We start from the raw sequence: 23356 nt of genomic DNA on the forward strand, positions 1-23356 counted from the left end.
CACCTAGATTATATACAAGAGTGTGGCCGATTTTTGTGAGCTAGAGAGTCCTTTTCCAAGTTTCCATGTGTTAGTGGTGATTTTTTATTCCACTTGAGGCATTCACACTATTAGTGTTAGGCTCTTAAAGCTCCAAGCAACAAGCTACAACAAAAGGTGTGTTATCTAACTTGGTTTATTACCCAAGTATCAAAGTTTTGTATGCTAGCTAGGGTAATACCTTGGAAAATGAAAGGTTGCATGTATAATATAGAAAACATAGATCCAAAGTATTTAGGGTTTCATGTACACCTTAGGAGTGTTAGAATGCTCAAAACTCATCAGTTCTCACAGCCACATACATCATCAATAGATTTCCCTCAAAGGTCTTAAACATAAGACCCCATATGAAGTCCTGTTTGGACAAAAACCTAATTATGATCACATGAAAGTCTTCAGATTTTTGGTTTATGCCAGAAACACAAAAATCAAGGGAGATAATTTTGAAGTGAGGGGGAGACCGGGCATGTTCATTGGATATCCACAAGGCAAGAAAGTGTATCGAATATTTGAACTTACTGACAAGAAGGTCATCGTCTCTAGAGACGTCAAGTTTGTGGAAAATGTTTTTCCTTTCTCCGATAATATAGAAAGGAATAATGGTGAAGCAAGGCTAGATGTTTTTCTAGACAACACCATCGAAGGAAATGATGAGCTAACACGAAAAGAGGTTGATCAAGAGATATCGAACAAATCTGATCACCAAAGCAATTTAGATCTGGGCACACGCGATGAAGACGTGACCACAATCGATCCAAACATGCATGAAAATCCAACAGAACATGTTACTGAAAACGTAACTGATGAAAGGCAACCCACTGAAAAACAAAGAGATAAAAGAAGCAGGTCTAGACCCAAATATCTCAATGACTTCATTGTTGACTTACAAGCTTCAGTAAATAATGCATCACCTGCCGCCAATCAACAGCCTTCAACGGTACATCATATGGTTAATTTTCTATCTTATAATCGTTTTAGTGATTCACACAAATCTTTTTTAACATCAGTTAGCTCAAACCATGAGCCGAAACATTTTAATCAAGTTGTACAGGATGTTAAATGGAGAGAAGCGATGCAAAAAGAAATAAATACCCTTGAAGAAAATGGAACTTGGTCACTTGAGGACTTACCAAATGAGAAGCTCGCTATAGACTCCAAATGGGTATACAAGATTAAATACCAACCAAGTGGGAAAATTGAGAGGTACAAGGCACGACTTGTTGCAAAAGGCTTCACGTAATTGGAGGGGCAGACTTTCATGATACTTTTGAACTGGTGGTGAAATTTGTCACTGTTCGAACCTTACTTGTTGTGGTAGTAAAGAGAGACCGGATCATGCATCAACTTGATGTCAACAATGTGTTTCTGCATGGAGATTTAGATGAGGAGGTATACATGAAGATACCTCAAGGTTTTAGGAAAGAAGGTGATACTAGAGTCTGCCGGTTATGAATATCTCTTTATGGTCTCCGGCAAGCATCGTGTAATTGGTATCACAATTTTACAACGGCTTTGCTCACGATCGCATGCAGATCATTCATTTTTTATAAACAAGAACAGGGAAGTTTTGTTGTAGCCCTTATATACATGGATGATGTTGTCATTTTCGAGAATGATGCTTCAAAGATACAAGCCACAAAGATGTATCTAGACAAAATGTTTAGCATAAAAGATCTAGGCCCATTGAAGTATTTTCTTGGTATAGAGGTGTCACGAACCTCGGATGGTTTGGTTTTGAGTCAACGTAAGTATACTTTAGACATTATTGAAGATAGTGGGATGCAAGGTTGTCGTCCTTGTAACTTTCCGATGCAGCAAAATCTGAAAATAGATCAAAGCAATGTACTAGTCAATAATGACGTTTAATGGGAAGACTTCTTTATTTACAGGCCACACGGCTAGATATAGCATATTCGGTCATTATTCTGAGTCAATTTTTTTCCGATCCAAAGCAAACACACTTGAATGTAGCACACCGAATTTTATGCTATTTGAAGTCCATGCCAGGTCAAGGAATATTATTTCCAAAAGGCAGAGGGATGAATCTTGCGACTTATTGTGATGCAGATTGGCTTGGCTGCTCTTCCACCAAGCACTCTCGTACTAGGTATTTGATTCTACTTGGAGGTGCATCAATCTCCTGGAAAACCAAAAAGTAGTCAGTCGTTTCCTGTTCTTCAGCAGAAGCAGAGTATCGGGCCATGGAAATGTCTGTTTGTGAAACTTTATGGTTGCATTGGTTATTGGAAGACTTAGAAGCTCCTCCCATCGGTCCTACACCTTTGTTTTGTGATAATCAAGCAGCAAGGCACATAGCTAATAATCATGTGTTTCGTGAGCGAACTAAGCATGTTGAAATGGATTGTTATTTCGTTCGTGAACGAGTTGAGTCCAAAGAGGTTTGTCCCATGCATGTACACACTACGCATCAAGTTGCTGACTTATTTACTAAGGCTTTGGGTTCACAGCGTCTTCATTTTTTGCTTAACAAGTTGGGCATTCGGAACTTACATGCTCCAACTTGAGGGGGAGTGAAGGAATTGAAAGACAGAGAGTTATCCTCTCCATATTTATCTGTTTGAATGATTCGTTATTAACAATTATTTTATATTTATGCTTTTTTTTTCGTGTTGATCAAGAAATTCTTTGTATTTAAACCCTTTGATGATTGAATATAAGATGACTTTTGATTCATTAAAATCTTTACAAACGACCAAAAAGTGGGTGGAGACTAAAGTTGGAAATTACCGACGGGGAACAGAGGAGTCGTTGATAATCAATTAATTAGATGGGAAAGACAACCTTCATCTTTGACACCTTATGTTGACCTAATCATCATATTATAACAAAATAACATTGGTCGGGCTGAGAAAAGTGGTGGTCGGTGTCCAAATTCAGGGTTAGTGAGAGAAAATTATAGGAAGATGCGGACATGCGTTGGAGGCTGTGGTTGACATTGTGACGGGGTTGGTGCTTTAAGGGTTTAGAAGGAGACATGATTGAATGAAAACGGTCAATGAAGAAAGTAACAATGAGAAGAAAGAGCGGAAAGATGAAGGCGAAGATGTAGGTGTTGGGTCCTGGGGTTTGCCTCGTGTCACAATCAACAAACCTCTATTTCTGCATCAAGTACCACCAATGCTAAATTGGTGTTGATAGTCCGTACTGCTAAGCCCCTCCCAGTTTTTTAAAGTTTAATTATTATATAAAAACAATAATAAGGCTATGACAATTATTACTAAAAGTGAGGTCCACAATCTTCTTGACAAAAATCTTAGGGATAATGATTTGAAAGGGTAACGAACTTTCAATTTTGTTCATATTTAGTCACTAAACTTTTTTTCGTTATCTATTTGTCACTGAACTATTGAAACAATTCACATTTTACCCTTATGACCTGTAACAACCGATCATAAGGGTAAAATGTGAACAGTTTAAATAGTTAAGTAGTAAATAGATAATGAAAAAAAGTTTAGTGACTAAATGTGAACAAAGTCAAAAGTTCGTTACCCTTTCAAGTCATTATCCCAAAATCTTACAGCCTTGGCATCAATTTAATATAATTTCCTATTTCGTACACCAATTTATTTTATTCATGTTGATAAATGGTCATGAAATGGTTTCTTGGCAGTTCTCAAGTCATAAAAAATGAGTTGGAAAGTTATTTTGCGTACACATTCGAACCATAAAAGGATTTCATGATTTTTAGAAGATTTTGGCAATTAGAATATATATATATATATATATATATATATATATATATATATATATATATATATATATATATATATATATATATATATAAGTATCTATGGTCAAATGCTGAATTTTAAGTCGTACAAACTTTAATGCGATATTTACAATTAGTTTATGCATTAGAAAATCACGGTTCCTCTTTTGTCAACATTTGAAAAAGTCAAATATAAAGAATGAACGATGGTTAGCTTATCTTCGAGTATTTTGACTAATTCCCATATAATTGCTTGTCTTCCCTAAATTTTAGGTGATCGACTCTATAAAATACATATAATCTGAAAATCGTAATATCCAAAATTATTTTGCTAAAAATTATTTTGCTAGATTACAAAAGGAACCCGCACCAACCCCCACCATCAACTTTCTGATTTCATGTTTGATATAGATATTTGATCGTGAAAACTCACATCAGCAACCCGCATAAATGGATTCACTGGTACACAATCTCTACTGTCTTTATATTCTTCCTATGTACTCTCTTGATTCAAAAAGCCCTAATTTAAACTACCACCACGAACCGGTGTTCCCTGTTTCTTTCTTCGCGGCCAATATCAACTTTACGCCCTCAAACCACTGACCAACAGCGCCACTTACATCTCCTTTTTCAGCCACCATCTTCAACCGTCGCTACAACCTAGAAGAGGGTCACCGACCATCCCTTCCACTCCCAAAGGTAAAAGTTGAAATCTTTATCCATGTTAAATTTTCTTTTTACAGTTTATAGGAAGAAAGTGAGTTGATAGCATTCAAAGAGTTTTGGAATGCTCAAAAAAGAATCCGTGAATTCAAGGAGATTTATGAGTGCATCAGTATTCAAGCAGCTTTGGACGAATCCATGTCATGTATAAGAAGTTATTTGATATTTTCTTGTATGTTAAAAAACCTTGAATTTGTTACATAATTACACAATTTCATTGTTTATTTTGCACAACAAGTACCTGTGGATCCAAGTACATGGTGACGTTACTCCCAACAGTTTATAGACACTATGTCATCAGTAAGAAATTTAATTAGGCTGAAAGCAATGGTGTAAGGTAAGCCTACTGCAACAAAGATATTTTATACTTATGTTGACGTTAGCAGATAATCACATCGTCTAAAATTCTCTTATGTTACCCTTTTACTATAAGTAGTTCAAAATTTTAATGTATTAACTACTAAAAGTTTGAGCATTTATTAGTTGGAAAACAATTGAGGTGTTTTTTACAGGTTTTGCTTCACAACACCAAACAATATTGAAATATATAAGAGGTAAACTTGTGGATTTTTTTGTTTAATTTATATGACAAATTATTATACAAACATTTAGACATTTCTTTTCTTTACGAATGTAAACTGCTTCGACTCTACTTATCTATGTGCTAAAAGAGTAATTTCAAAGGTTCTAGATAATGTTGTAGATGAAAATGGTGAAACAATAATGGATAAAGTAACATATGAATAAAACCATTACCATATGTCAACAAAACTAGCCCTAAACATCTCCAATCCTCAATAGATGTCCCTGTTAGTTAACTTGTAATAGATATGCGGTTAGTATATTTTTTTATCACTTTATAATTACAGAAAATCTATTTCATTTTGGTGTTTGGTGATCTAAGTAATGTTTGGTTTTCCCATTTAGCTTCTGGGACTGACATGGTGGTATTAGCAACTAAATGTTATTAGATGACTGCATGTGCATGGTAGCTTGCAAAGTGAGTATTAAATTTAAAGCTAATCTATCTTGTTTTTTAATATCAATCTTAATATTATAATTTAAGAACAATTTACCTTGAAAACTAACAAATTTATTCTCACATACAAGATGAATAGTTTTCATTCAATTAATTGTAAAATAACAATTTTACTTTAATTCTTATGTACCCAGTTGGTAGTGGCAGTAGCAACAGGGTACAAATACAAAGAAGGGGCAAATATGTCATTCATCCTCTCAAGGTTTATCTTTAATATGCAGTAAGTTTCTTTATTTCTATGTATAAACAAGCCAATAGTTCAAGAAACAACAATATATGTATATACTTTTTTTTTTCTGACTGAGTGTGTATCTTAAAGGTTTGTATCTATTAAATGTCGGTTGATCCATATTTTCACTAATATCGGGTAGAAACTAAATATGAGTGTGTGTTACTATGTGTCTCTAATTATAGGTGTGTGTTTACCTGTACAACTATGAAAGCGAAGGACCTCTGAATAAGAATGCAAGACATTTCATAACTGATTGAATGTGGATTATATAAACAATAACAACTGATTGTCCGCTTCATAATTTAAACTACTGAATGTTACATGGTAATTGTTGATGGTAGCTCTTGCTCTATAATTGGTTGTGTTTTTGTTAAATTCAATCATCTTTGTTAGTAATGTCATCATTGTTTTTTCTTTCTTTTAGATAAAAGTTTTGGGATGAAGCAGAGACCTGATGGGTGATATTGAATTTGGTGAAAAGTACTTGGAAGAAGATTTTCCCTTTAAATGAAACCTTTATTGATCTTTAAAACCCCAAAACATCTTCAACATGAAAATTTGTTTTGAACTATGTGTGTATTAATTTCATTGATTTTGTTGTAAGAGAATTATGAGTAAGTTGTAGAAAGACGAGGAACAACCATTGATGTGGTAAAAGTAGGTAATTTTTTGTTTTGGATATTCTCTATTTTCGCATGTGTGAGTGTCCCTTTTTTTGTTTTAGGCATAGCTTCATGTATTTTTAAAAAATACCCTTTTCAACAAAAAGGATTTTAAACAAATACTTAGAAGTATTGATATTATTTTGGTTTTAAAGTTTCTTTTATATTTTTCAGGTTGCCCTCATAATCAAACCTCCAAATCAGTTTGGTGATATTTTAGTGATACCATGATCAAAGGCAAAGGAATTCATTCCCAATAAGTTGTTGCATATGAACACCATTGGTAACTCTTAAAAGCTGGAAATTGAAGTACATTGTTATTTGCTTCAAAATGTAGGCACCCATAAACACTATTAGTAACTCTTAAAAGCTGAATAAATTGTAGTTTTATGTTGTAGCCATTTGCATGGTGTTTTATTTGTTCAAAGTATAAATACAACTGTATGCTTGACATTACAACTTTATACATATGCCAATTTTTTTTGCCTCGATGATACATATTTTTTCCATGGATGATGTAGACATATGTATCAGCCTCAATTTCAAATTATTGCTTAAGTGTGTAACTAACTAACTACACTTGTGTATTCTCAAGCTGGAGAGAATCTCAATAAATGGTTTTGAGTATTTAAAGTTTGCTTCATTGTAGAAAACCAAGGTCGAAATGGAATCAATGGTAACTACTACACTTTTTTGTGTTTTTTTATATTGTTTATTGTTAATGTAATTGTACCACTCATTAAATAAAAAATATATAGCTCAGAGGTTAATAGTAAAGTTTAAGATTTCTACCATTTTTGCATGGTAAGAAGATTATGTATATATTTTTTGTTTGCATAGAAAACTATATAACCATAATAAGAACTCTTTTAACTCTTTTATACATTTTATAATATGAAAAATGGATTGCATTTTTTTGTATTCATTGTTAAAATTAATTATCATTACTTATGTAGTTAGTATTGTGGGAAAATATTTGAATCTGCCACAAAAGTCAATAACCCAAAAAAAAACTACATGATTTTTAATAACATGTTGTGAAATAAAAAACATTAAACAAACGAAATCGTGAAGTTCCTTGAAATCAAATTGATATATAATTGCTCTTGGATTTCAGTTCGAAGAAGGTGATATTTCGTTTTACTTATATATCTAAATAATATACAATGAATATAAAGAACATAATAATAAGATAAAGAAGAATTAAAAATGAAAAAAAACGGTATTAGTATTATTTTTTATATATTATATTAATATAACTAGTTTATAACCTGTATATTGTATATTATACGGTTGATAAAGTAAAACACATAAAAACTTTCAAACCGAAATCAATAATTATAGATAGGAAAACAACCTATTTTTATTTTAACCCATAATAACATATTACATTAATATTACATTAATTTTAACCCAAAATAACAATCTACTTTCAACCCATAAAAGCATATGACTTTCATTCTAACTAATAACAAAAACATACTTTCATTTGTTGCAGATATTAAACCAATTTACATATTACTATAAACTAACGGTGATATAGTTTCAGACAAAACATCAAACTTTATATAAAAATAATTATGTGTTGAGTGTGTTTATGACTATGTGTGAGCATGTGTTGTGTGTGCATATGACAACTATCTTGCCACATACTTAATCTCTCTCTCTCTCTCTCTCTCTCTCTCTATATATATATATATATATATATATATATATATATATATATATATTGTTATTATATATTGAAAAGATAAATCAAAACGAAATAAGTATGAAGGTAGTTGGTGGCTCTTTTGGTATCTGCTTGGCCTACATTTCATAAATCTCACGCGCAATCTCAACAAAGACAAAATGGGTTTAAATTCCCCAACTATTTGTGCAAAATAACTAATCGCTTTTATAGAAACTAATTTCGGAAAAAACTATTCGTACCTGTCGTTTGGTGCGGGTACACGGTTAATATATATATATATATATATATATATATATATATATATATATATATATATATATATATATATATATATATATATATATATATATAACATTTAATTTGTTTTGTAAGTAAGTTGCATTCGTACATTAATTTTGGTTTTATCTTTGTGATTGGTTTTTAGCTAAGATGGCCGGTTAAAAATCCTATTATTCTACTTTCTCATATTAATTTCATCTTGTTTAGGTTAAGTACTTTGGATTAATCATGGGGATTATATTTGGTTTAGTAATTACATGTTTTGGTTGGATTAAAAATCTTGAACTCCTGCTTAATTTATGTTGGTCACTTAGATTGATTCTTTTAAAGTTATTTAATTTCTAGGATCCATAATTGTTTTAGGGATTAAATTCGTAACAATTAAAGAACTAGTTCTTGTTTATTGTTAATCTCTTCATTATAAACTTTAATTGCATGTTTAAGCTCTTCGAGCTTATGAAAAAAGATTAAACTTTGTTGGGAAATGTTTTTACAAAACTTAATGTGATCTTTCAACTAAGTTTAAGTGATTATTTAACTTTGATGAGTAAGATTAGGTTTAATTAAATATCTTGTTTTAATTATACACTTCGACAAGCGAAAAGACACATTCAAACTTGTTAAGGCCTTTATTACCAACTTAAACCATATTTTGATTCCAATGTTGGTCCAAGTTTGAAACACAAATATAGATCAAATAGACTTGAAATAATATGTATTTATTACCACGTGTTTGAAATTTTATTTGCATTGCATGTTTTTGGTTTACTGTAGTCATTTTAAAACTGATTAATCTGTAGCTTTAAGTACATGAATTCTACTAGCATTATACTCATATCTTGTTCATAGTCAAATTATTATAATTAAATTATTTTTATTTGTTGGATTGATAACCCCACCAAATCTATCGTTCTTTTCATCTCTTCTTTAGTCCATTCAGTTTCATATATTTTTTTTTAAATCCAATGAATCTTCATAATTTGCTTGAGTTAGTATTGGAAAAATAATTGGTGAATAAAAAGGAATCATCGAAGTTGAGGGGTTCAATGGTGTATAATCCAAACATGATGTTAAATTTTCGGTTACAACTCGTATTTAAGAACGATATTAAATATAATGTCGGTCACGAATTGTCTTTTAATGACAATTTAATTGTTTGTTAGTTATGGTTTATAGTATAAATACAACCATTCATTACCATTTGAGACACACCAACAATGCAAAAACCATATCTTTTTCTCAATTTTTATCTTCTTCATTTTCTTGTTATATCGAAGGTATAGTCTAGGCTTATTGAGGGTTCGGGTGGTCTTGAAAAGCAACTTCAAACTATTGTAATCTGAGAAACAAACACCCGGAAGCGAGCGAATTTATTTTAAGGAAAATGTGTTAAAACGCATGCCCTAGTTTTCTGTTTTCTTGTTTATTTTCGTATATTACCGGAATATTATTTATACAGTCTTAAAACAAATTCGTTTGTACGAAAAGAATAAAAGGAAAAAACAAATTTTTTTTTTATATTTTTTTGCTACTTGATTATATTTTGCTACTAAATAATTTTGGCAAGCAAGCAATACAAGGGAAAAAAAGGTGTTGCCTTTAATTGATTCAATTGCATGAATTGTTTTCTTGAGTCTAGTACTACCATGGGAAAAAAAAATTGTGTTGTTTTTTTATTATTATTGGTGTCTGCCTAGGTAGGGAAAAAAACCATCTTTTTGTGTTCCTATTACCACCAAAGAAAAACAAAACAAAATGTTTTTATGTGTTTCTGTTTGGCGATCCTCATGCACGTGAGACAACAATAAAAAATTAATAAACTTTTATTTTCATTTGTTGGTATCGAGATTAACCAAAAGATTAGAAAAAAAAAATAGAATAAATAATTCTTTTGCAATTGTCTAATAATATTAAGGTTAGAAAGGAGAAAAAGGAAATCAATGTTTGTTGTGGCTCTAGGACCATTCTTACGAGGTCATATACAAGAGTTATTGTTGTAATTTGCTTTTGTTGCTCTAAAACTTTGGGTTTTCTAGAATTTTTATAGGTCTAATAACTTGCAGTTTTTTTTTTTTTTTTTTTTTTTTTTTTTTTTTTTAAGCTCGATTTTAACAGTAAACCAAAAGAAAAAGAAAAAGAAAGAAACACACATTTCTTTTGATGCTCGAATTTTTGCTAGAAACAACATTCGATTCCAGAAAAACGCTTAAGTATTGACAAAAACAACTTTAGTTTTCTGAAAACAACATTTTTATGAGTATTGACAAGAATTGTGTATGTTTAATGTTTTTATTTCGAAAATAGAGCCAAAGACAGTAAAGAATGCTATGGAACACTCAGATTGGGTTGTTGCTAGCTACAGCCGGACTTGCAGGTCTGCAGATGCCAAACGTCATACCTTTTTACGACCTACATTTGTCGTTGTTACCTAGTCGATAGAATGGTACAATTAATCACATGATACCTTAATATAAATATGGTTTAAGGTAGTTAGTACAGCAGTAGTTCCTATAATACAACACTACAGTACTACAATAATTTACCCTTTACATACATTTAGTGATCATTTCACTTAAATATTAATGTAAAACTATATTTTGTTAATGATAGTTACACTTGGGAAAATTACACACTTTTACGATAAATGAACATACAAAACAGTTACACTTTGGTATAAGGCTAATTTTAATAGAAAATATAGGTTTTTCTGAGAGATTCAAACTTTTATAAACACTTTTAAACATTCACATACTTTTATCATCAAGGTTTACAAACTCATAGTTAAAACCACGTTCAAATGTTTTGATACAAACACCGACACTAAAATACTTATGAACTCACCAGCTTAATGTTGATAAACTCTTTCAAAATAACTTGTATTCTCAGGTCGTCAGTAGACAGGTACCGAGGCCAGCTTTTGAGAAGATGGAGCGCATCCAAGACTCATCTTATTATTTTGATTTACTTTTTGGTGTCTATAACTGTACGGAACACACTTGTGTTAAAATATACATTTAATGCAATGGATGATGTTGTTTATTTATTTACTGTTATACTGTGTTGTGATACTTTACATGATGTCCTCCGCCCCAGAACATTTCTGCAATTCTTGGTTTTGGGGTGTGACAGATTGGTATCAGAGCATTGTTTATATTGAATTGAGTATATCAACCCATAAAAGATATACTAACTATAAACCTATTTGGGATTAAAAACTATGACCGAGAGTCTATACTTTAAATACTAAAATATTTAATTAAGTATACAAGTCTGCATTCATACTAAAAATCAGTGTCACAATGACAAGAACAAAAGTATTATGATTGTTAAATATCGCAAGTGAGCTCGGGGATGTATGGTCAGTCCTAGGAATGGCATAGCCTGATCAACTATGCTGATCCGGGGAGTGATTAGCATATGCCCTAGAATGGTTGTGATATGTTAACAAGTCTAAAAACTTACCAACAATACCATAAGGAGAACAGTAAAACCTAAACTTAAAATACTATAGGGGTATTTTGTGCTACTACAAGCTATTTATACACTAGATTCTTATACCTCTCTTCTCGCGTAGATTTAAATGGATGGATTCCATCATGGCATCTCGTACTTCCTAAATGAAGGCAATGCTGGGAGGATCGAGGAAGAGCCCGAAGATGAGCATCCAATCCCTTTGGATGATCACCTCGCAGAAGGCTTTTCTGATGGATCTGACTCTGAGCTGAAGTCAACAACCTACCGCCAGTAGGTCAAGCCCCAAACAACAATCCTCGACCAGGTTTCCTAGGTCCCACACCCTTGTGGGCAACCAACTTGAATCATTGGAGTGACGAACAGGGTCAACCCTTACCTTACTTTAGGGACCGAAGCTTTTACAATCTCAGCGAATGTGGCTCTGTGGATCGAGCTTTTCCCGTCATTATCCGCAAAATAACTCGTAATGATTAACAAGGTTGAGCAGCCATCGACCGAGTCATGGAGATTGATGCCAATTCTGGTGTCAACACAGTCCGAATCCACCGTCTTGAAGAAGAAATGGAAAGGACCAGGAGAACCAATGAAACCTTGCAGCAACAGTTGGCTGCCTCCCGAGCCGAAGTCATAGAACTTTGAGTTCGTCAAAGGGCTCATGAACGACACCTTCAAGAGTTGGTTCGTCAAGTGGCAGACCTCAGGGTTCGCCCGAGGAATTCCCATCGCCGTTAGAAGATACCTAGTACATCTTTGTCTTTTGGTTAAGGAATAGCCTTTAGTATCTGTGCTCTAAGTAGCTCTTGTCAGTAAAATATTCCTAACTTTCAGTACTCTAACTAGGAATATAGGAACTATCAAACTTTCCGTATGGTATGATGTAAGACCTACTGTTAGGTTGATTTTACTTGAACTTATTACATCAGTAATACCAGTATTATTGACAACTACCTAATATGTGTGGAAAATCTATACACTTGTGTTTTCCTACTAATCTTCCTTGTTGTGATCTCAAACACTCATTCAACTATTGGGCTATGGTTAGTTAGTCCATGTGTCACTCTCACCCCACTTACAATTGATTCTTACCATTTTGTTTATCGTTATAAACTTATAGCTGAAAGATGCCTCCTCGCAAATCTCGCAGGAATAACCTTGCACCACCTCCTCCTTTGGTCATCGATACAGCCGCCCTGAATGTTGTTGTAGCTGCAGCAGTGGCAACTGACATGGCTCAATATCACTCTACTGATGCCAGCAGAGGTGGAACCCCTGTTGACTCTATTCCTATTGAAATCCCTGTGCGCTTGAGAGAGTGCTCCTACAAGGATTTCACCAACTGCAAGTCGAAGTCCTTCCAGGGAACCGGCGGAGTTATTGCCCTCTCGCAATGGTTCAAGAAGACTGAATTAGTCTTCGAAATTTGTTCATGCCTAGCTGCGAGCAAAGTCAAATATGCCGCATGCAGCTTTGAAGGAAAATCCCTGACGTGGTGGAGCGACCACGTTAAAGCGCTAACTCTCGTAGTTGCGAATGACATGGGTTGGGAAACCATGAAGGACCTCATGATTGAGGAATACTGCCCGAGGGGCGAAATCCATAAATTGGAGCAGGAGCTGCGGAGCCTAACCATGAAGGGCACCAACGTAGTCGCATATACCGCTGGATTCAGCGAACTGGTGACCCTCTGCCCCAATATGGTTCCCACTAAATGGAAAAAGATCGAAAGGTACATATGGGGGCTAGTGCCTCCGTATCAGGGAAATGTCCTATCATCAAACCCTTCTACCTTCGACAGTGCCAAGCGACTGGCACAGCAACTCATTGACCATGGAGTCAAAGCCCCGTCAGCAACAACAACCCTAGCCATCTCGGAACCCTCCAAACCCGCTGACACTAAGCGGAAGTTCTGGGAGGAGAAGAAGAAACAGTGAGCTGCCAAAAAGCAACAAATTGTGGTAGTGCATGCCGCAATAACCCCTGCTGCTGCTACTGCTCCAGTAGGACAGTATGCTGGAAGTTTGCCTAAGTGCAACAAATGCAACTACCACCACAACTGCCCCTTCCGTGAAATGCAGTGCTCTATCTGCAACAAGAAGGCACACATAGTCCATTTCTATAAATCTCCGGTGAGGATGATCACCCATGTCCCTGGCTCTGGTGTGAGCCAGACTTGCTATGGATGTGGCGAGGCGGGCCACTATAAGAGGGACTGCCCCAAAGCAAAGAATGTTGGCGAGAGTAGGGAGAGTACTAGCGATAGGCCATAGTGAAGCAGTTGCTGATCCGACAGTGGTGACTGGTACGTTCCTCCTCGAAAACTCCTATACATGCATTATGTTCGATAGTGGAGCGGAGCAAAGCTTCGTGAACCATAAATTTGCTCGCATGCTTAAACAACAACCACACACACTTAAAGAACAATTCACAGTAGAAATGGCTAATGGAAAAACAGAAAGCACAAATAGCATATACTTAGGATGTACCCTAACTCTAGATAACCATTCATTTCTAATCGACCTTATGCCGGTCTCGATTAAAAGATTCGACGTTATCATCAGCATGGATTGGTTGAGTCTTCATCGCGCCGACATCATGTGCTACGAGAAAGCAGTCCGTCTACACCTCCCAACTAACGAAACTCTTATCGTCTACGGCGAAAAACCCAGTGCGAGTCTTCGTATTATATCAAGTATTCAAGCACAGAAGTATCTACGTAAAGAATACCACAAATTCCTTGCTCACGTTGTCGATACGAGCCTCGAAACGAAAGAACTAAAGAACATTCTAGTAGTGAGCGACTTTCCCGACATCTTCCCAGAAGAGCTACCAGGATTACCTCTGCAACGACAGGTCGAGTTCAGAATCGACTTAGCCCTAGGAGCTACCCCAACAGCCAAGTCTCCCTACCGATTAGCTCCAACAGAGATGCAGGAACTATCTGGTCAACTTAACGAACTGCTTAGCAAGGGCTTTATAAGACCAAGTTTCTCGCCTTGGGGAGCACCGTTCTTGTTTGTTAAGACGAAAGACGGATCATTCCGTATGTGTATCGACTACAGGGAACTTGTCACAATCAGGAATTGTGTGCCTTGTAACTACAACACTTAAGTCAAATTATGAATCAAAAACATAAGAGCATGTATGATGCTTACTCTATGACACTTAAGTCAATCAAACACCCCATGCAAAGAATTCAAATAGTCGTTAAACAATTGGAAACCCTAGAAGTTCTTGTTTAAGTCCCTTTTTGGACTAGGACTTCTTTATTGGGCCCAAAGGACCAATAAGCTTCCAATTGGGCTATCATGGGCTTAGAACTCTTAAATGAGCTCTAAATGGACCCATTTCCATTTAATTCAATATTTTGGGCCATATTGGGCCTAGAATAAAATAGAATAATTAGATGAACTAGTTTGGACCATAATTAACCTAATCTAGCCTAATAAAGCATAAAAATCACATTTATATTTTTTTTAGGGCCAACAATTATCCAACCTAGCTATAACATGGGCTTACGGGCAAAAAGCCCAAGAACCTCCTCTTACCCTCCCCATTCTCGGCCCAAGCCCAAGAGAAAGAGGAGTTGACTTTGTGAGTGACACCTCACCATTGTTCATGGGACATCCATGCATGAAAACTCAAACATCCATGCACTCTTATACTTCCAAGCTTAGCCACTCTTTTTATCCCTCTCTCTCTTGATCTCAGCCGAGTTCAAGCTCACACACACACACATTTCACTCACTTTTCTATCAAGAAAACTCTCTCATACCTCCTCCATATTTTCGAGATCTAAGAAAGATTCCAGGGGATTCTTAAACAAATTCTTCATCTAAGGTAAGATAAAGTTTGGATCTATGATATAGGTTCTTTATTTTATCAAAATCTCCTTCTAATCCATGTAAAAATCATGATCACTCTCTTAGAGACCCACTAAGTTCGAGATCTTCCAAGGAGGGGTACTAAGGCCGAATTTTCTTCTTATTTTCTTCCAAAAACTGAAACCACACCCAAAGGTGAGCTTCATACCCCCTATTTTTCTATTTTTATAAGTTTTTGTGGGGGAGAATACAAAAAAATGTGTAGATCTATGAGTTCATGTATGTCTTGTGTGATTTTATGCATGTATGTATGGTTTTTATGTGTTATGTGATAAGTATGCTAGCTAAAAGTACCTAAAAACTGAGATAAACAACATGAAGAATGAAATAAACATAGCTTATACCATTCTACACTAATCAAGTTAATAAAAATGATTTATTTAGTTAGGATGAACATTTTTGGACACAAAACCCATTTTTGGGCCCAAAATGTCAAAAATACAAAACTAAGGGGCCCAAAACGACAAAACATAATTTCTGGAGGTTGAAACAAGTCCATACAGTTTTTAAGATAATTTTTCTGAATAAAAACACTTTGGAGGGGCTTAAAATATGAATTTTAAACCTAATGGGCTAAAAATGGGCTTTTCGACCCAATAAGCCCCAAATTGCGAAAATCCGGAAATAGAGGGGCTGAAACTGCACATTTATGAAAAACAGGGGATTACTAGTGTAATAAAACTATTTCAAGGGTCAAAAATGTTTTCAAATTAAAAAGGGACTAAAAACGTAAAAATTTTCCATTTTGGGCCAAAATTGTAAAAGTTGCGAAAATGGGGGTTTCAACCGAGAAAATTTCATTTTGAGGGACTTAAGCTGTTTTTCAAGTAAATTTGTGCTAAAAATGTCTTTCCAATAAGTTTTGATACTAAAGTGTCAAGAAAAATAGTTTACGGACTAAACCGGAAATTCTTTTATACACAAAGGGTTAAACGTGTAAATTTTATCAGAGAAAGACCTTAAGAAGATAAACTCACATTCTTATAACAATATATCCCTTAAACTAAACGTACAAGTACTACGTCTACCGGCGAAACGTGATAATAAATACACCTTCAACACCCAAAAATTGTTACCAAACGAATTGATTCGGTCTCGAATCAATAACGAATCAAAAATCAATATAAAACGGTACTACAACACACACGCGGTAATATACGAGAAGTCAATACACATTCTTTGGGCTCAAAAGTTTCAAATCGTGCTTGTTGGGCCTAGCTAGCCCAATGACATGATCTTTAGACCCGAAGGGAACACGCTTACATGTTATTGGGCCTTACATGACCTAATTCCTTGTAAAAGGACTTTTAATAGCCTTATTGTGCTGTTGGGCCCCAAGGGTCCTTTGGTACTACTAGCAAAGTCGAGAAGTCAAATCACAACTGGAAATTTTGTGTCATGTAATCCATACATTCAAGCTAATGTGAATCAAAAACTTCAATCAAATACAATATGCAAGTACTACAAATAGTCATCAAACAATTGGAGACCCTAGAAGTTTTGGTTAAGTCCATTTTGGACTAAGACTTCCTTATTGGATCCAAATGGACCAATAAACTTCCAATTGGACTATCATGGGCTTAGAACCCTAATTGGGCTCTAATTGGACCCACACTTATTTATTTCAACAATTTTGGGCCATATTGGGCCTAGAAACGAAATGAATTGAAAGCTTTGAGCCATGAACACCCTAAACTAGTTCATCAAAAATAGAAAAATCATACTACATTCTTTTAAGCATAAAATACACTCTAACTAACTCTAATTTTGGGCTTAAGGGAAAAAGCCCAAATTTTTCTTTTCCCTTTCAAAAATCTCGGCCCAAGACCCAAATCCAAGAAGGTGAAGAAGAGTTGACTATTTGCTTGCCACCTCACTATTACCCATAGGACCTCCATGCATTATTTCCCATTCTTCCATGCAAATCACTTCAAGATCACATCTCTTCTTCTCTCCTCTCTCATTCTCGGCCACACGCATACACACACACCACAACTCTCTCACAAATCCTCTCTAAATCACTCAAGAACATCTCTCCCTCTCCACTCAAAAATCTCGAGTTCTAGGAAGCCTTCAAGAGGAAATCTCCACAAAATTCTTCATCTAAGGTAAGATTATGCATAGATCTATGATTTAAATCCTTTTGTTATCAAAATCCTTTCCTAAACTATGCAAAAATCGTGATCTTGCACCCTAGAACCATCTCAAACTCGAGATCTACCAAGGAAAGGTGCTAAGGCCAAAAATCATCAAGTTTTCTTCCATCTTTTCTCCCAAAATAAAAAAAACCGAAACAACACCCAAGGTGAGTTTCATATCCCCTTATTTTCGATTTTTATGAGTTTTTATGGGGGAGAATACAAGAAAATGTGAAGATCCATCATTATGTGTATGTTGTGGTTGATTTCTATGCTTATATGTATGTTTTGTATGATTTTATTGATAGATCTAGGGTGATATGCTAAAAACCGAGACATACATCTTATCATAGCACAAAATAGACTATCACATGCAAAGTATACTAAGAAAATTGCTAAATAGCTTAACAACACTTAACTTGGGCTAAAAACTCATTTTTTTGACATAAAATGTTGAAAATGCAAAGTTGAAGGGCCTAACATGAAACATTTCGAAATCTGATGGGTGTGATGAGTCAAAACAGTTTGCATAATGTATTTTTCTGAAAATATACCATTTAGAGGGTTAAAAACATAAATTCCAAGCTTATTGGGCTAAACATGACATTTTCGGCCCAATAGGGCCCAATATGCGAAATTTTCTAAATTGGAGGACCAAAACTGCATTTTTCTGTAAAACAGTGGGCTATAAGTGTTCCATATGCTTTTCAAAGGTTTAAAATGCTTTCCAAATTTAAAAGGGACCAAAATTGTAAAATTTTTCCAAATTGGGTCAAAAATGTAAAAGTTGCGAAAAATAGGGGCTATAACCGAGAAAACTGAAGTTTCAAGGGCTTAAACTGTTTTCTATGATAAGTTTGCTGGAAAAATACTTATGTCAATAATTTTTGGTATAAAAATGTCAAGAAAATTGATTTAAGGACCAAACCGGAAATTTTTTAAATAAAGGGGTAAAAAGAGTAAATCCTTCAATCAAGGAGGGGCTGAAAACCGAAAATCTTCAAGGCTAATTAATACATGCAATTTGACCAATTGATGGTAACACGCTCGTCGACGAAATACAATATACTACAATACCAAAAGTCGTTGTCAAACGAATTGGTTCGGTCTCAAACCAATAAAAATCCAAAATCACTAACACAACGAAGTTACGACATTTCGATTCATAACCATAACGATTACGATTACATGCGAGTGTGCACAGACGTCTACGCACCATCTTTGGGCCCCAAAAGTGTAAAATCTTGTCCGTTGAGCCTAGCTAGCCCAACGACCTGATCTTAAGGCCCGAAGGTCTCTCTCTCTTACGAAGTGTTGGGTTTTACCGACCCTACATGACGTAACAGGACTTTCAATGGCAATATGCTGCTGGTCCCCAAGGGTCCTTCAGTGCTGCTAGTAAGGTCTGTAACTCACGATTGCGAGTTGGGCTTCGGGCCCTTCGCAATTGCATTTGGTCTCGGACGACGCGGGGAAACCCCGAAGGTTTCGTACCTTTTTCCTTCCCTCCGGTCGTGGGACTTAACAAGTCCGGTAGGATCGAGTTGCGCGAAGATTTACGAGTGACGCCTATAAGGATCGCTTGTAAGGTTGTTGACTTGTCGTTTTCACGAACGCTTGTCCCAACACTTCACCACCCTCTGTACCCTCGATGCCTCCGGAATACAACGATACAACGATGGGAAAACGTCGGGTTTTCCTGGGATTTCAATAACGATTACCAATTGCCGATCGAACTTCACAACCCTTACGCTTACATCTATAGAATTCAAACAAGCATACTCATGGATCATCACTTATTATTTTTACACCATTCAATTTATAGAAAATATCGGATTTTCTAAAGGTTTTTAAACAACACATCGGATTTCAAACTCTACTTATGAACTCACCAACATTTCGTATGTTGACGTTTTTCAAAATACTTGTATTCTCAGGTAACAGATAAAGTGAAGATGATTTGTACTCGCTGACGTTTTGCTATGATTTAAGTAGTACCAAACAATTATTTCTTTGAATGTAATTTTTGGAACAATGTAATGTATGTAAACGTTACCAGTTGTATCAATTCCAAATGTTGGTGATGTATAATGTTATGTTTCATATATATGCATTGTAATGGTATTCAATGAGTCACGATAGCCCCCGGACGTTTCCGCCGTCTGGTTCGGGGGTGTGACAGTGTTGGGCCAAGGGCCTTTCGCATTCACGATAGCCTTGAACAACTTATGGAAATAACGAGGACTTCACACCCTTTTTTCTCCTCGGTTGTGGGGCTATGAGAAGTCAAGGTGGTTGGATTAAGTGAGTAGTACGGACGACACCTAAGGGATCATTTGTAAAGTTGTAAACTAGTCATTTTCATTAATGCGTGTTTATAATGACTCACAACCCATAATTAATCCAATTTCACCTGGAACTATAGAATACAACGTCGTATCGGAATAATAATAACTAAGCCACGTAAATTGATGTATTAGGAAAACATCGGGTTTTCCTAGGGAATTCAACACTTTCACCTATGTGATGCATACAAAGTCTAACAATTATTCACACTTACAGAAATCAACAAGCATACTTACGGATCTTCACACTTTTACTTACTTATAATAATCTTTTCTGAAAATATCGGATTTTCTGGTGGTTTTCAAAATAATACAAATCATTACTTTTCAAACATTACTTATGAACTCACCAACATTTCATATGTTGACGTTTTTCCAAAATACTTGTATTCTGAGGTAACAGGTAAATCGAAGAAAATGTATCCAGTGATATCATGATGTTTTGTTTAATTATTATCGAACGGTTTATGTTTTGGAATTGTAATGTGTAAAAACAATGCACTGAATGTAAATGCTGATGGTTGTAATATTTCAATGCATGGTGACGAATGATGTTATGATTCATCTATATTCATTGTGATGGTATTCAATTGAGTCACAATAGCCCTCGGATGTTTCTACCGTCTGGTTCGGGGGTGTGACAGGTTTGTATCAGAGCTCTGTTTATAGTGAACTAGCATATCTAACCACACATTGATATGCAACTATAAACCAAAAGAGGGGCTAACACAACTCTGAACAAAACACGTAAAACATAACAATAAAACACCCTTGCTTGTATTAGGAGCAAAGAACCTAACATCGAATCAAACAAGATGATGCTAGTATCCCGGTTAATTCAGGACTGTTCTTAGTGGTATCAAGGAGTGGAATAGCCTGATCAACTACATTCTCTCCAATGTATAACTAACACACGTCTGATGAGATCATGATAGCTAGGGAACCTAAAAATATACCCCTTTAGCACCAAAAAAAGAACATCTGTTTAGTCTATGTAATAGTGGTAGAGTCATAGGATAACGATAGTTTATTCGTATAAAAATCACATTTATACTTTTTTTAGGCCAACAATCATCCAACCTAGCTATAACATGGGCTTAAGGGCAAAAAGCCCAAGAACCTCCTTTTACCCTCCCCATTCTCGGCCCAAGCCCAAGAGAAAGAGGAGTTGGCTTAGTGAGTGACACCTCACCATTGTTCATGGGACAACCATGCCCTCTCACACTTCCAAGCTTAGCCACTCTTTTTCTCCCTCTCTCTCTTACTCTCGGCTGAGTTCAAGCTCACACACACACACACATTTCACTCACTTTTCTATCAAGAAAACTCTCTCATACCTCCTCCATATTTTCGAGATCTAAGAAAGATTCAAGGGGATTCTTAAACAAATTCTTCATCTAAGGTAAGATAAAATTTGGATCTATGATATAGGTTCTTTATTTTATCAAAATCTCCTTCTAATCCATGTAAAAATCTTGATCACTCTCTTAGAGACCCTCTAAGTTCGAGATCTTCCAAGGAGGGGTACTAAGGCCGAATTTTCTTCTCATTTTCTTCCAAAAATCGAAACCACACCCAAAGGTGAGCTTCATACCCCCTATTTTTCTGTTTTTATAAGTTTTGTGGGGGAGAATACAAGCAAATGTGTAGATCTATGAGTTCATGTATGTCTTGTGTGATTTTATGCATGTATGTATGGTTTTTATGTGTTATGTGATAAGTATGCTAGCTAAAAATACCTAAAAACCGAGATATACAACATGAAGAATGAAATAAACATACATATACCATTCTACACTAATCAAGTGAATAAAAATGATTTATTTAGTTAGGATGAACATTTTTGCAAATAAAACCCATTTTTTGGCCCAAAATGTCAAAAACACAAAACTAAGGGGCCCAAAATGACAAAACATAATTTCTGGAGGTTGAAACAAGTCCATATAGTTTTTAAGATAATGTTTCTGAACAAAAACACTTTGGAGGGGCTTAAAATGTGAATTTTAAACCTAATGGGCTAAAAATGGGCTTTTCGGCCCAATATGCCCCAAATTGCGAAAATCCGGAAATAGAGGGGCTGAAACTGCACATTTATGAAAAACAGGGGATTAATAGTGTAATAAAACTATTTCAATGGTCAAAAATGTTTTCAAATTAAAAAGGGACTAAAAATGTAAAAAATTTCCATTTTGGGCCAAAATTGTAAAAGTTGCGAAAATGGGGGTTTCAACCGAGAAAATTTCATTTTGAGGGACTTAAGCTGTTTTTCAAGTAAATTTGTGCTAAAAATGTCTTTCCAATAAGTTTTGATACTAAAGTGTCAAGAAAAATAGTTTACGGACTAAACCGGAAATTCTTTTATACACAAAGGGTTAAAAATGTAAATTTTATCCGAGAAAGGGATTAAGAAGATAAACTCACATTCTTAAAACAATAGATCCCTTAAACCCAAAGTACGAGTACTACGTCTACCGGCGAAACGTGATAATAAATACACCTTCAACACCCAAAAATTGTTACCAAACGAATTGATTCGGTCTCGAATCAATAACGAATCAAAAATCAATATACAACGGTACTACAATACACACGCGGTAATATACGAGAAGTCAATACACATTCTTTGGGCTCAAAAGTTTCAAATCGTGCTTGTTAGGCCTAGCTAGCCCAATGACATGATCTTTAGGCCCGAAGGGAACACGCTTACATGTTATCGGGCCTTACATGACCTAATTCCTTTTAAAAGGACTTTTGTAACAGCCCGAAATCCAGGTATTCTTCTTTTGGCCTTGCGTCTTGGTTAAGTTGATAATTTAGGATTTTCATGGTAGGCGAGTACGTTGGGCGTACAAGGTGTACACTGCGCGTACTCGCGCACCTCATTTGGACGTGTTCCCCCTCAAGTACGCTGGGCGTACCCAAGGTTACGCCCGGCGTAACTTATTCAGATCCAAACCCTAATTTCCTTTGTAGGGGATATAAAAGGAATGTCTGGCTGGACTTCTCAGCCACTATCCCTCGGAGTGAAACCCTAAAAAGAGTGTACATTCGTTCCTTAGCCAATGTGTGTGTATTCTAAGCTTGGTGGTGGCATTCCGAGGTTGCAAAGGAGAAGAAGAGT

The 23356-nt window shown here is 35.3% G+C and overlaps 1 protein-coding gene across 1 annotated transcript; it reads left to right on the forward strand.

Moving 5' to 3' along the window:
• Positions 1 to 505: 505 nt before the first annotated feature.
• Positions 506 to 1279, forward strand: LOC145040271 (uncharacterized). The gene has a single exon (XM_078988221.1). It carries the CDS (start codon positions 506 to 508, stop codon positions 1277 to 1279), a length of 774 nt encoding a protein of 257 aa, XP_078844347.1.
• The last annotated feature ends 22077 nt before the right edge of the window (positions 1280 to 23356 follow it).

This window comes from Lactuca saligna, chromosome 4, assembly GCF_052625555.1.
Source record: "Lactuca saligna cultivar CGN05327 chromosome 4, ASM5262555v1, whole genome shotgun sequence".
Taxonomy (NCBI): Eukaryota; Viridiplantae; Streptophyta; class Magnoliopsida; order Asterales; family Asteraceae; genus Lactuca; species Lactuca saligna.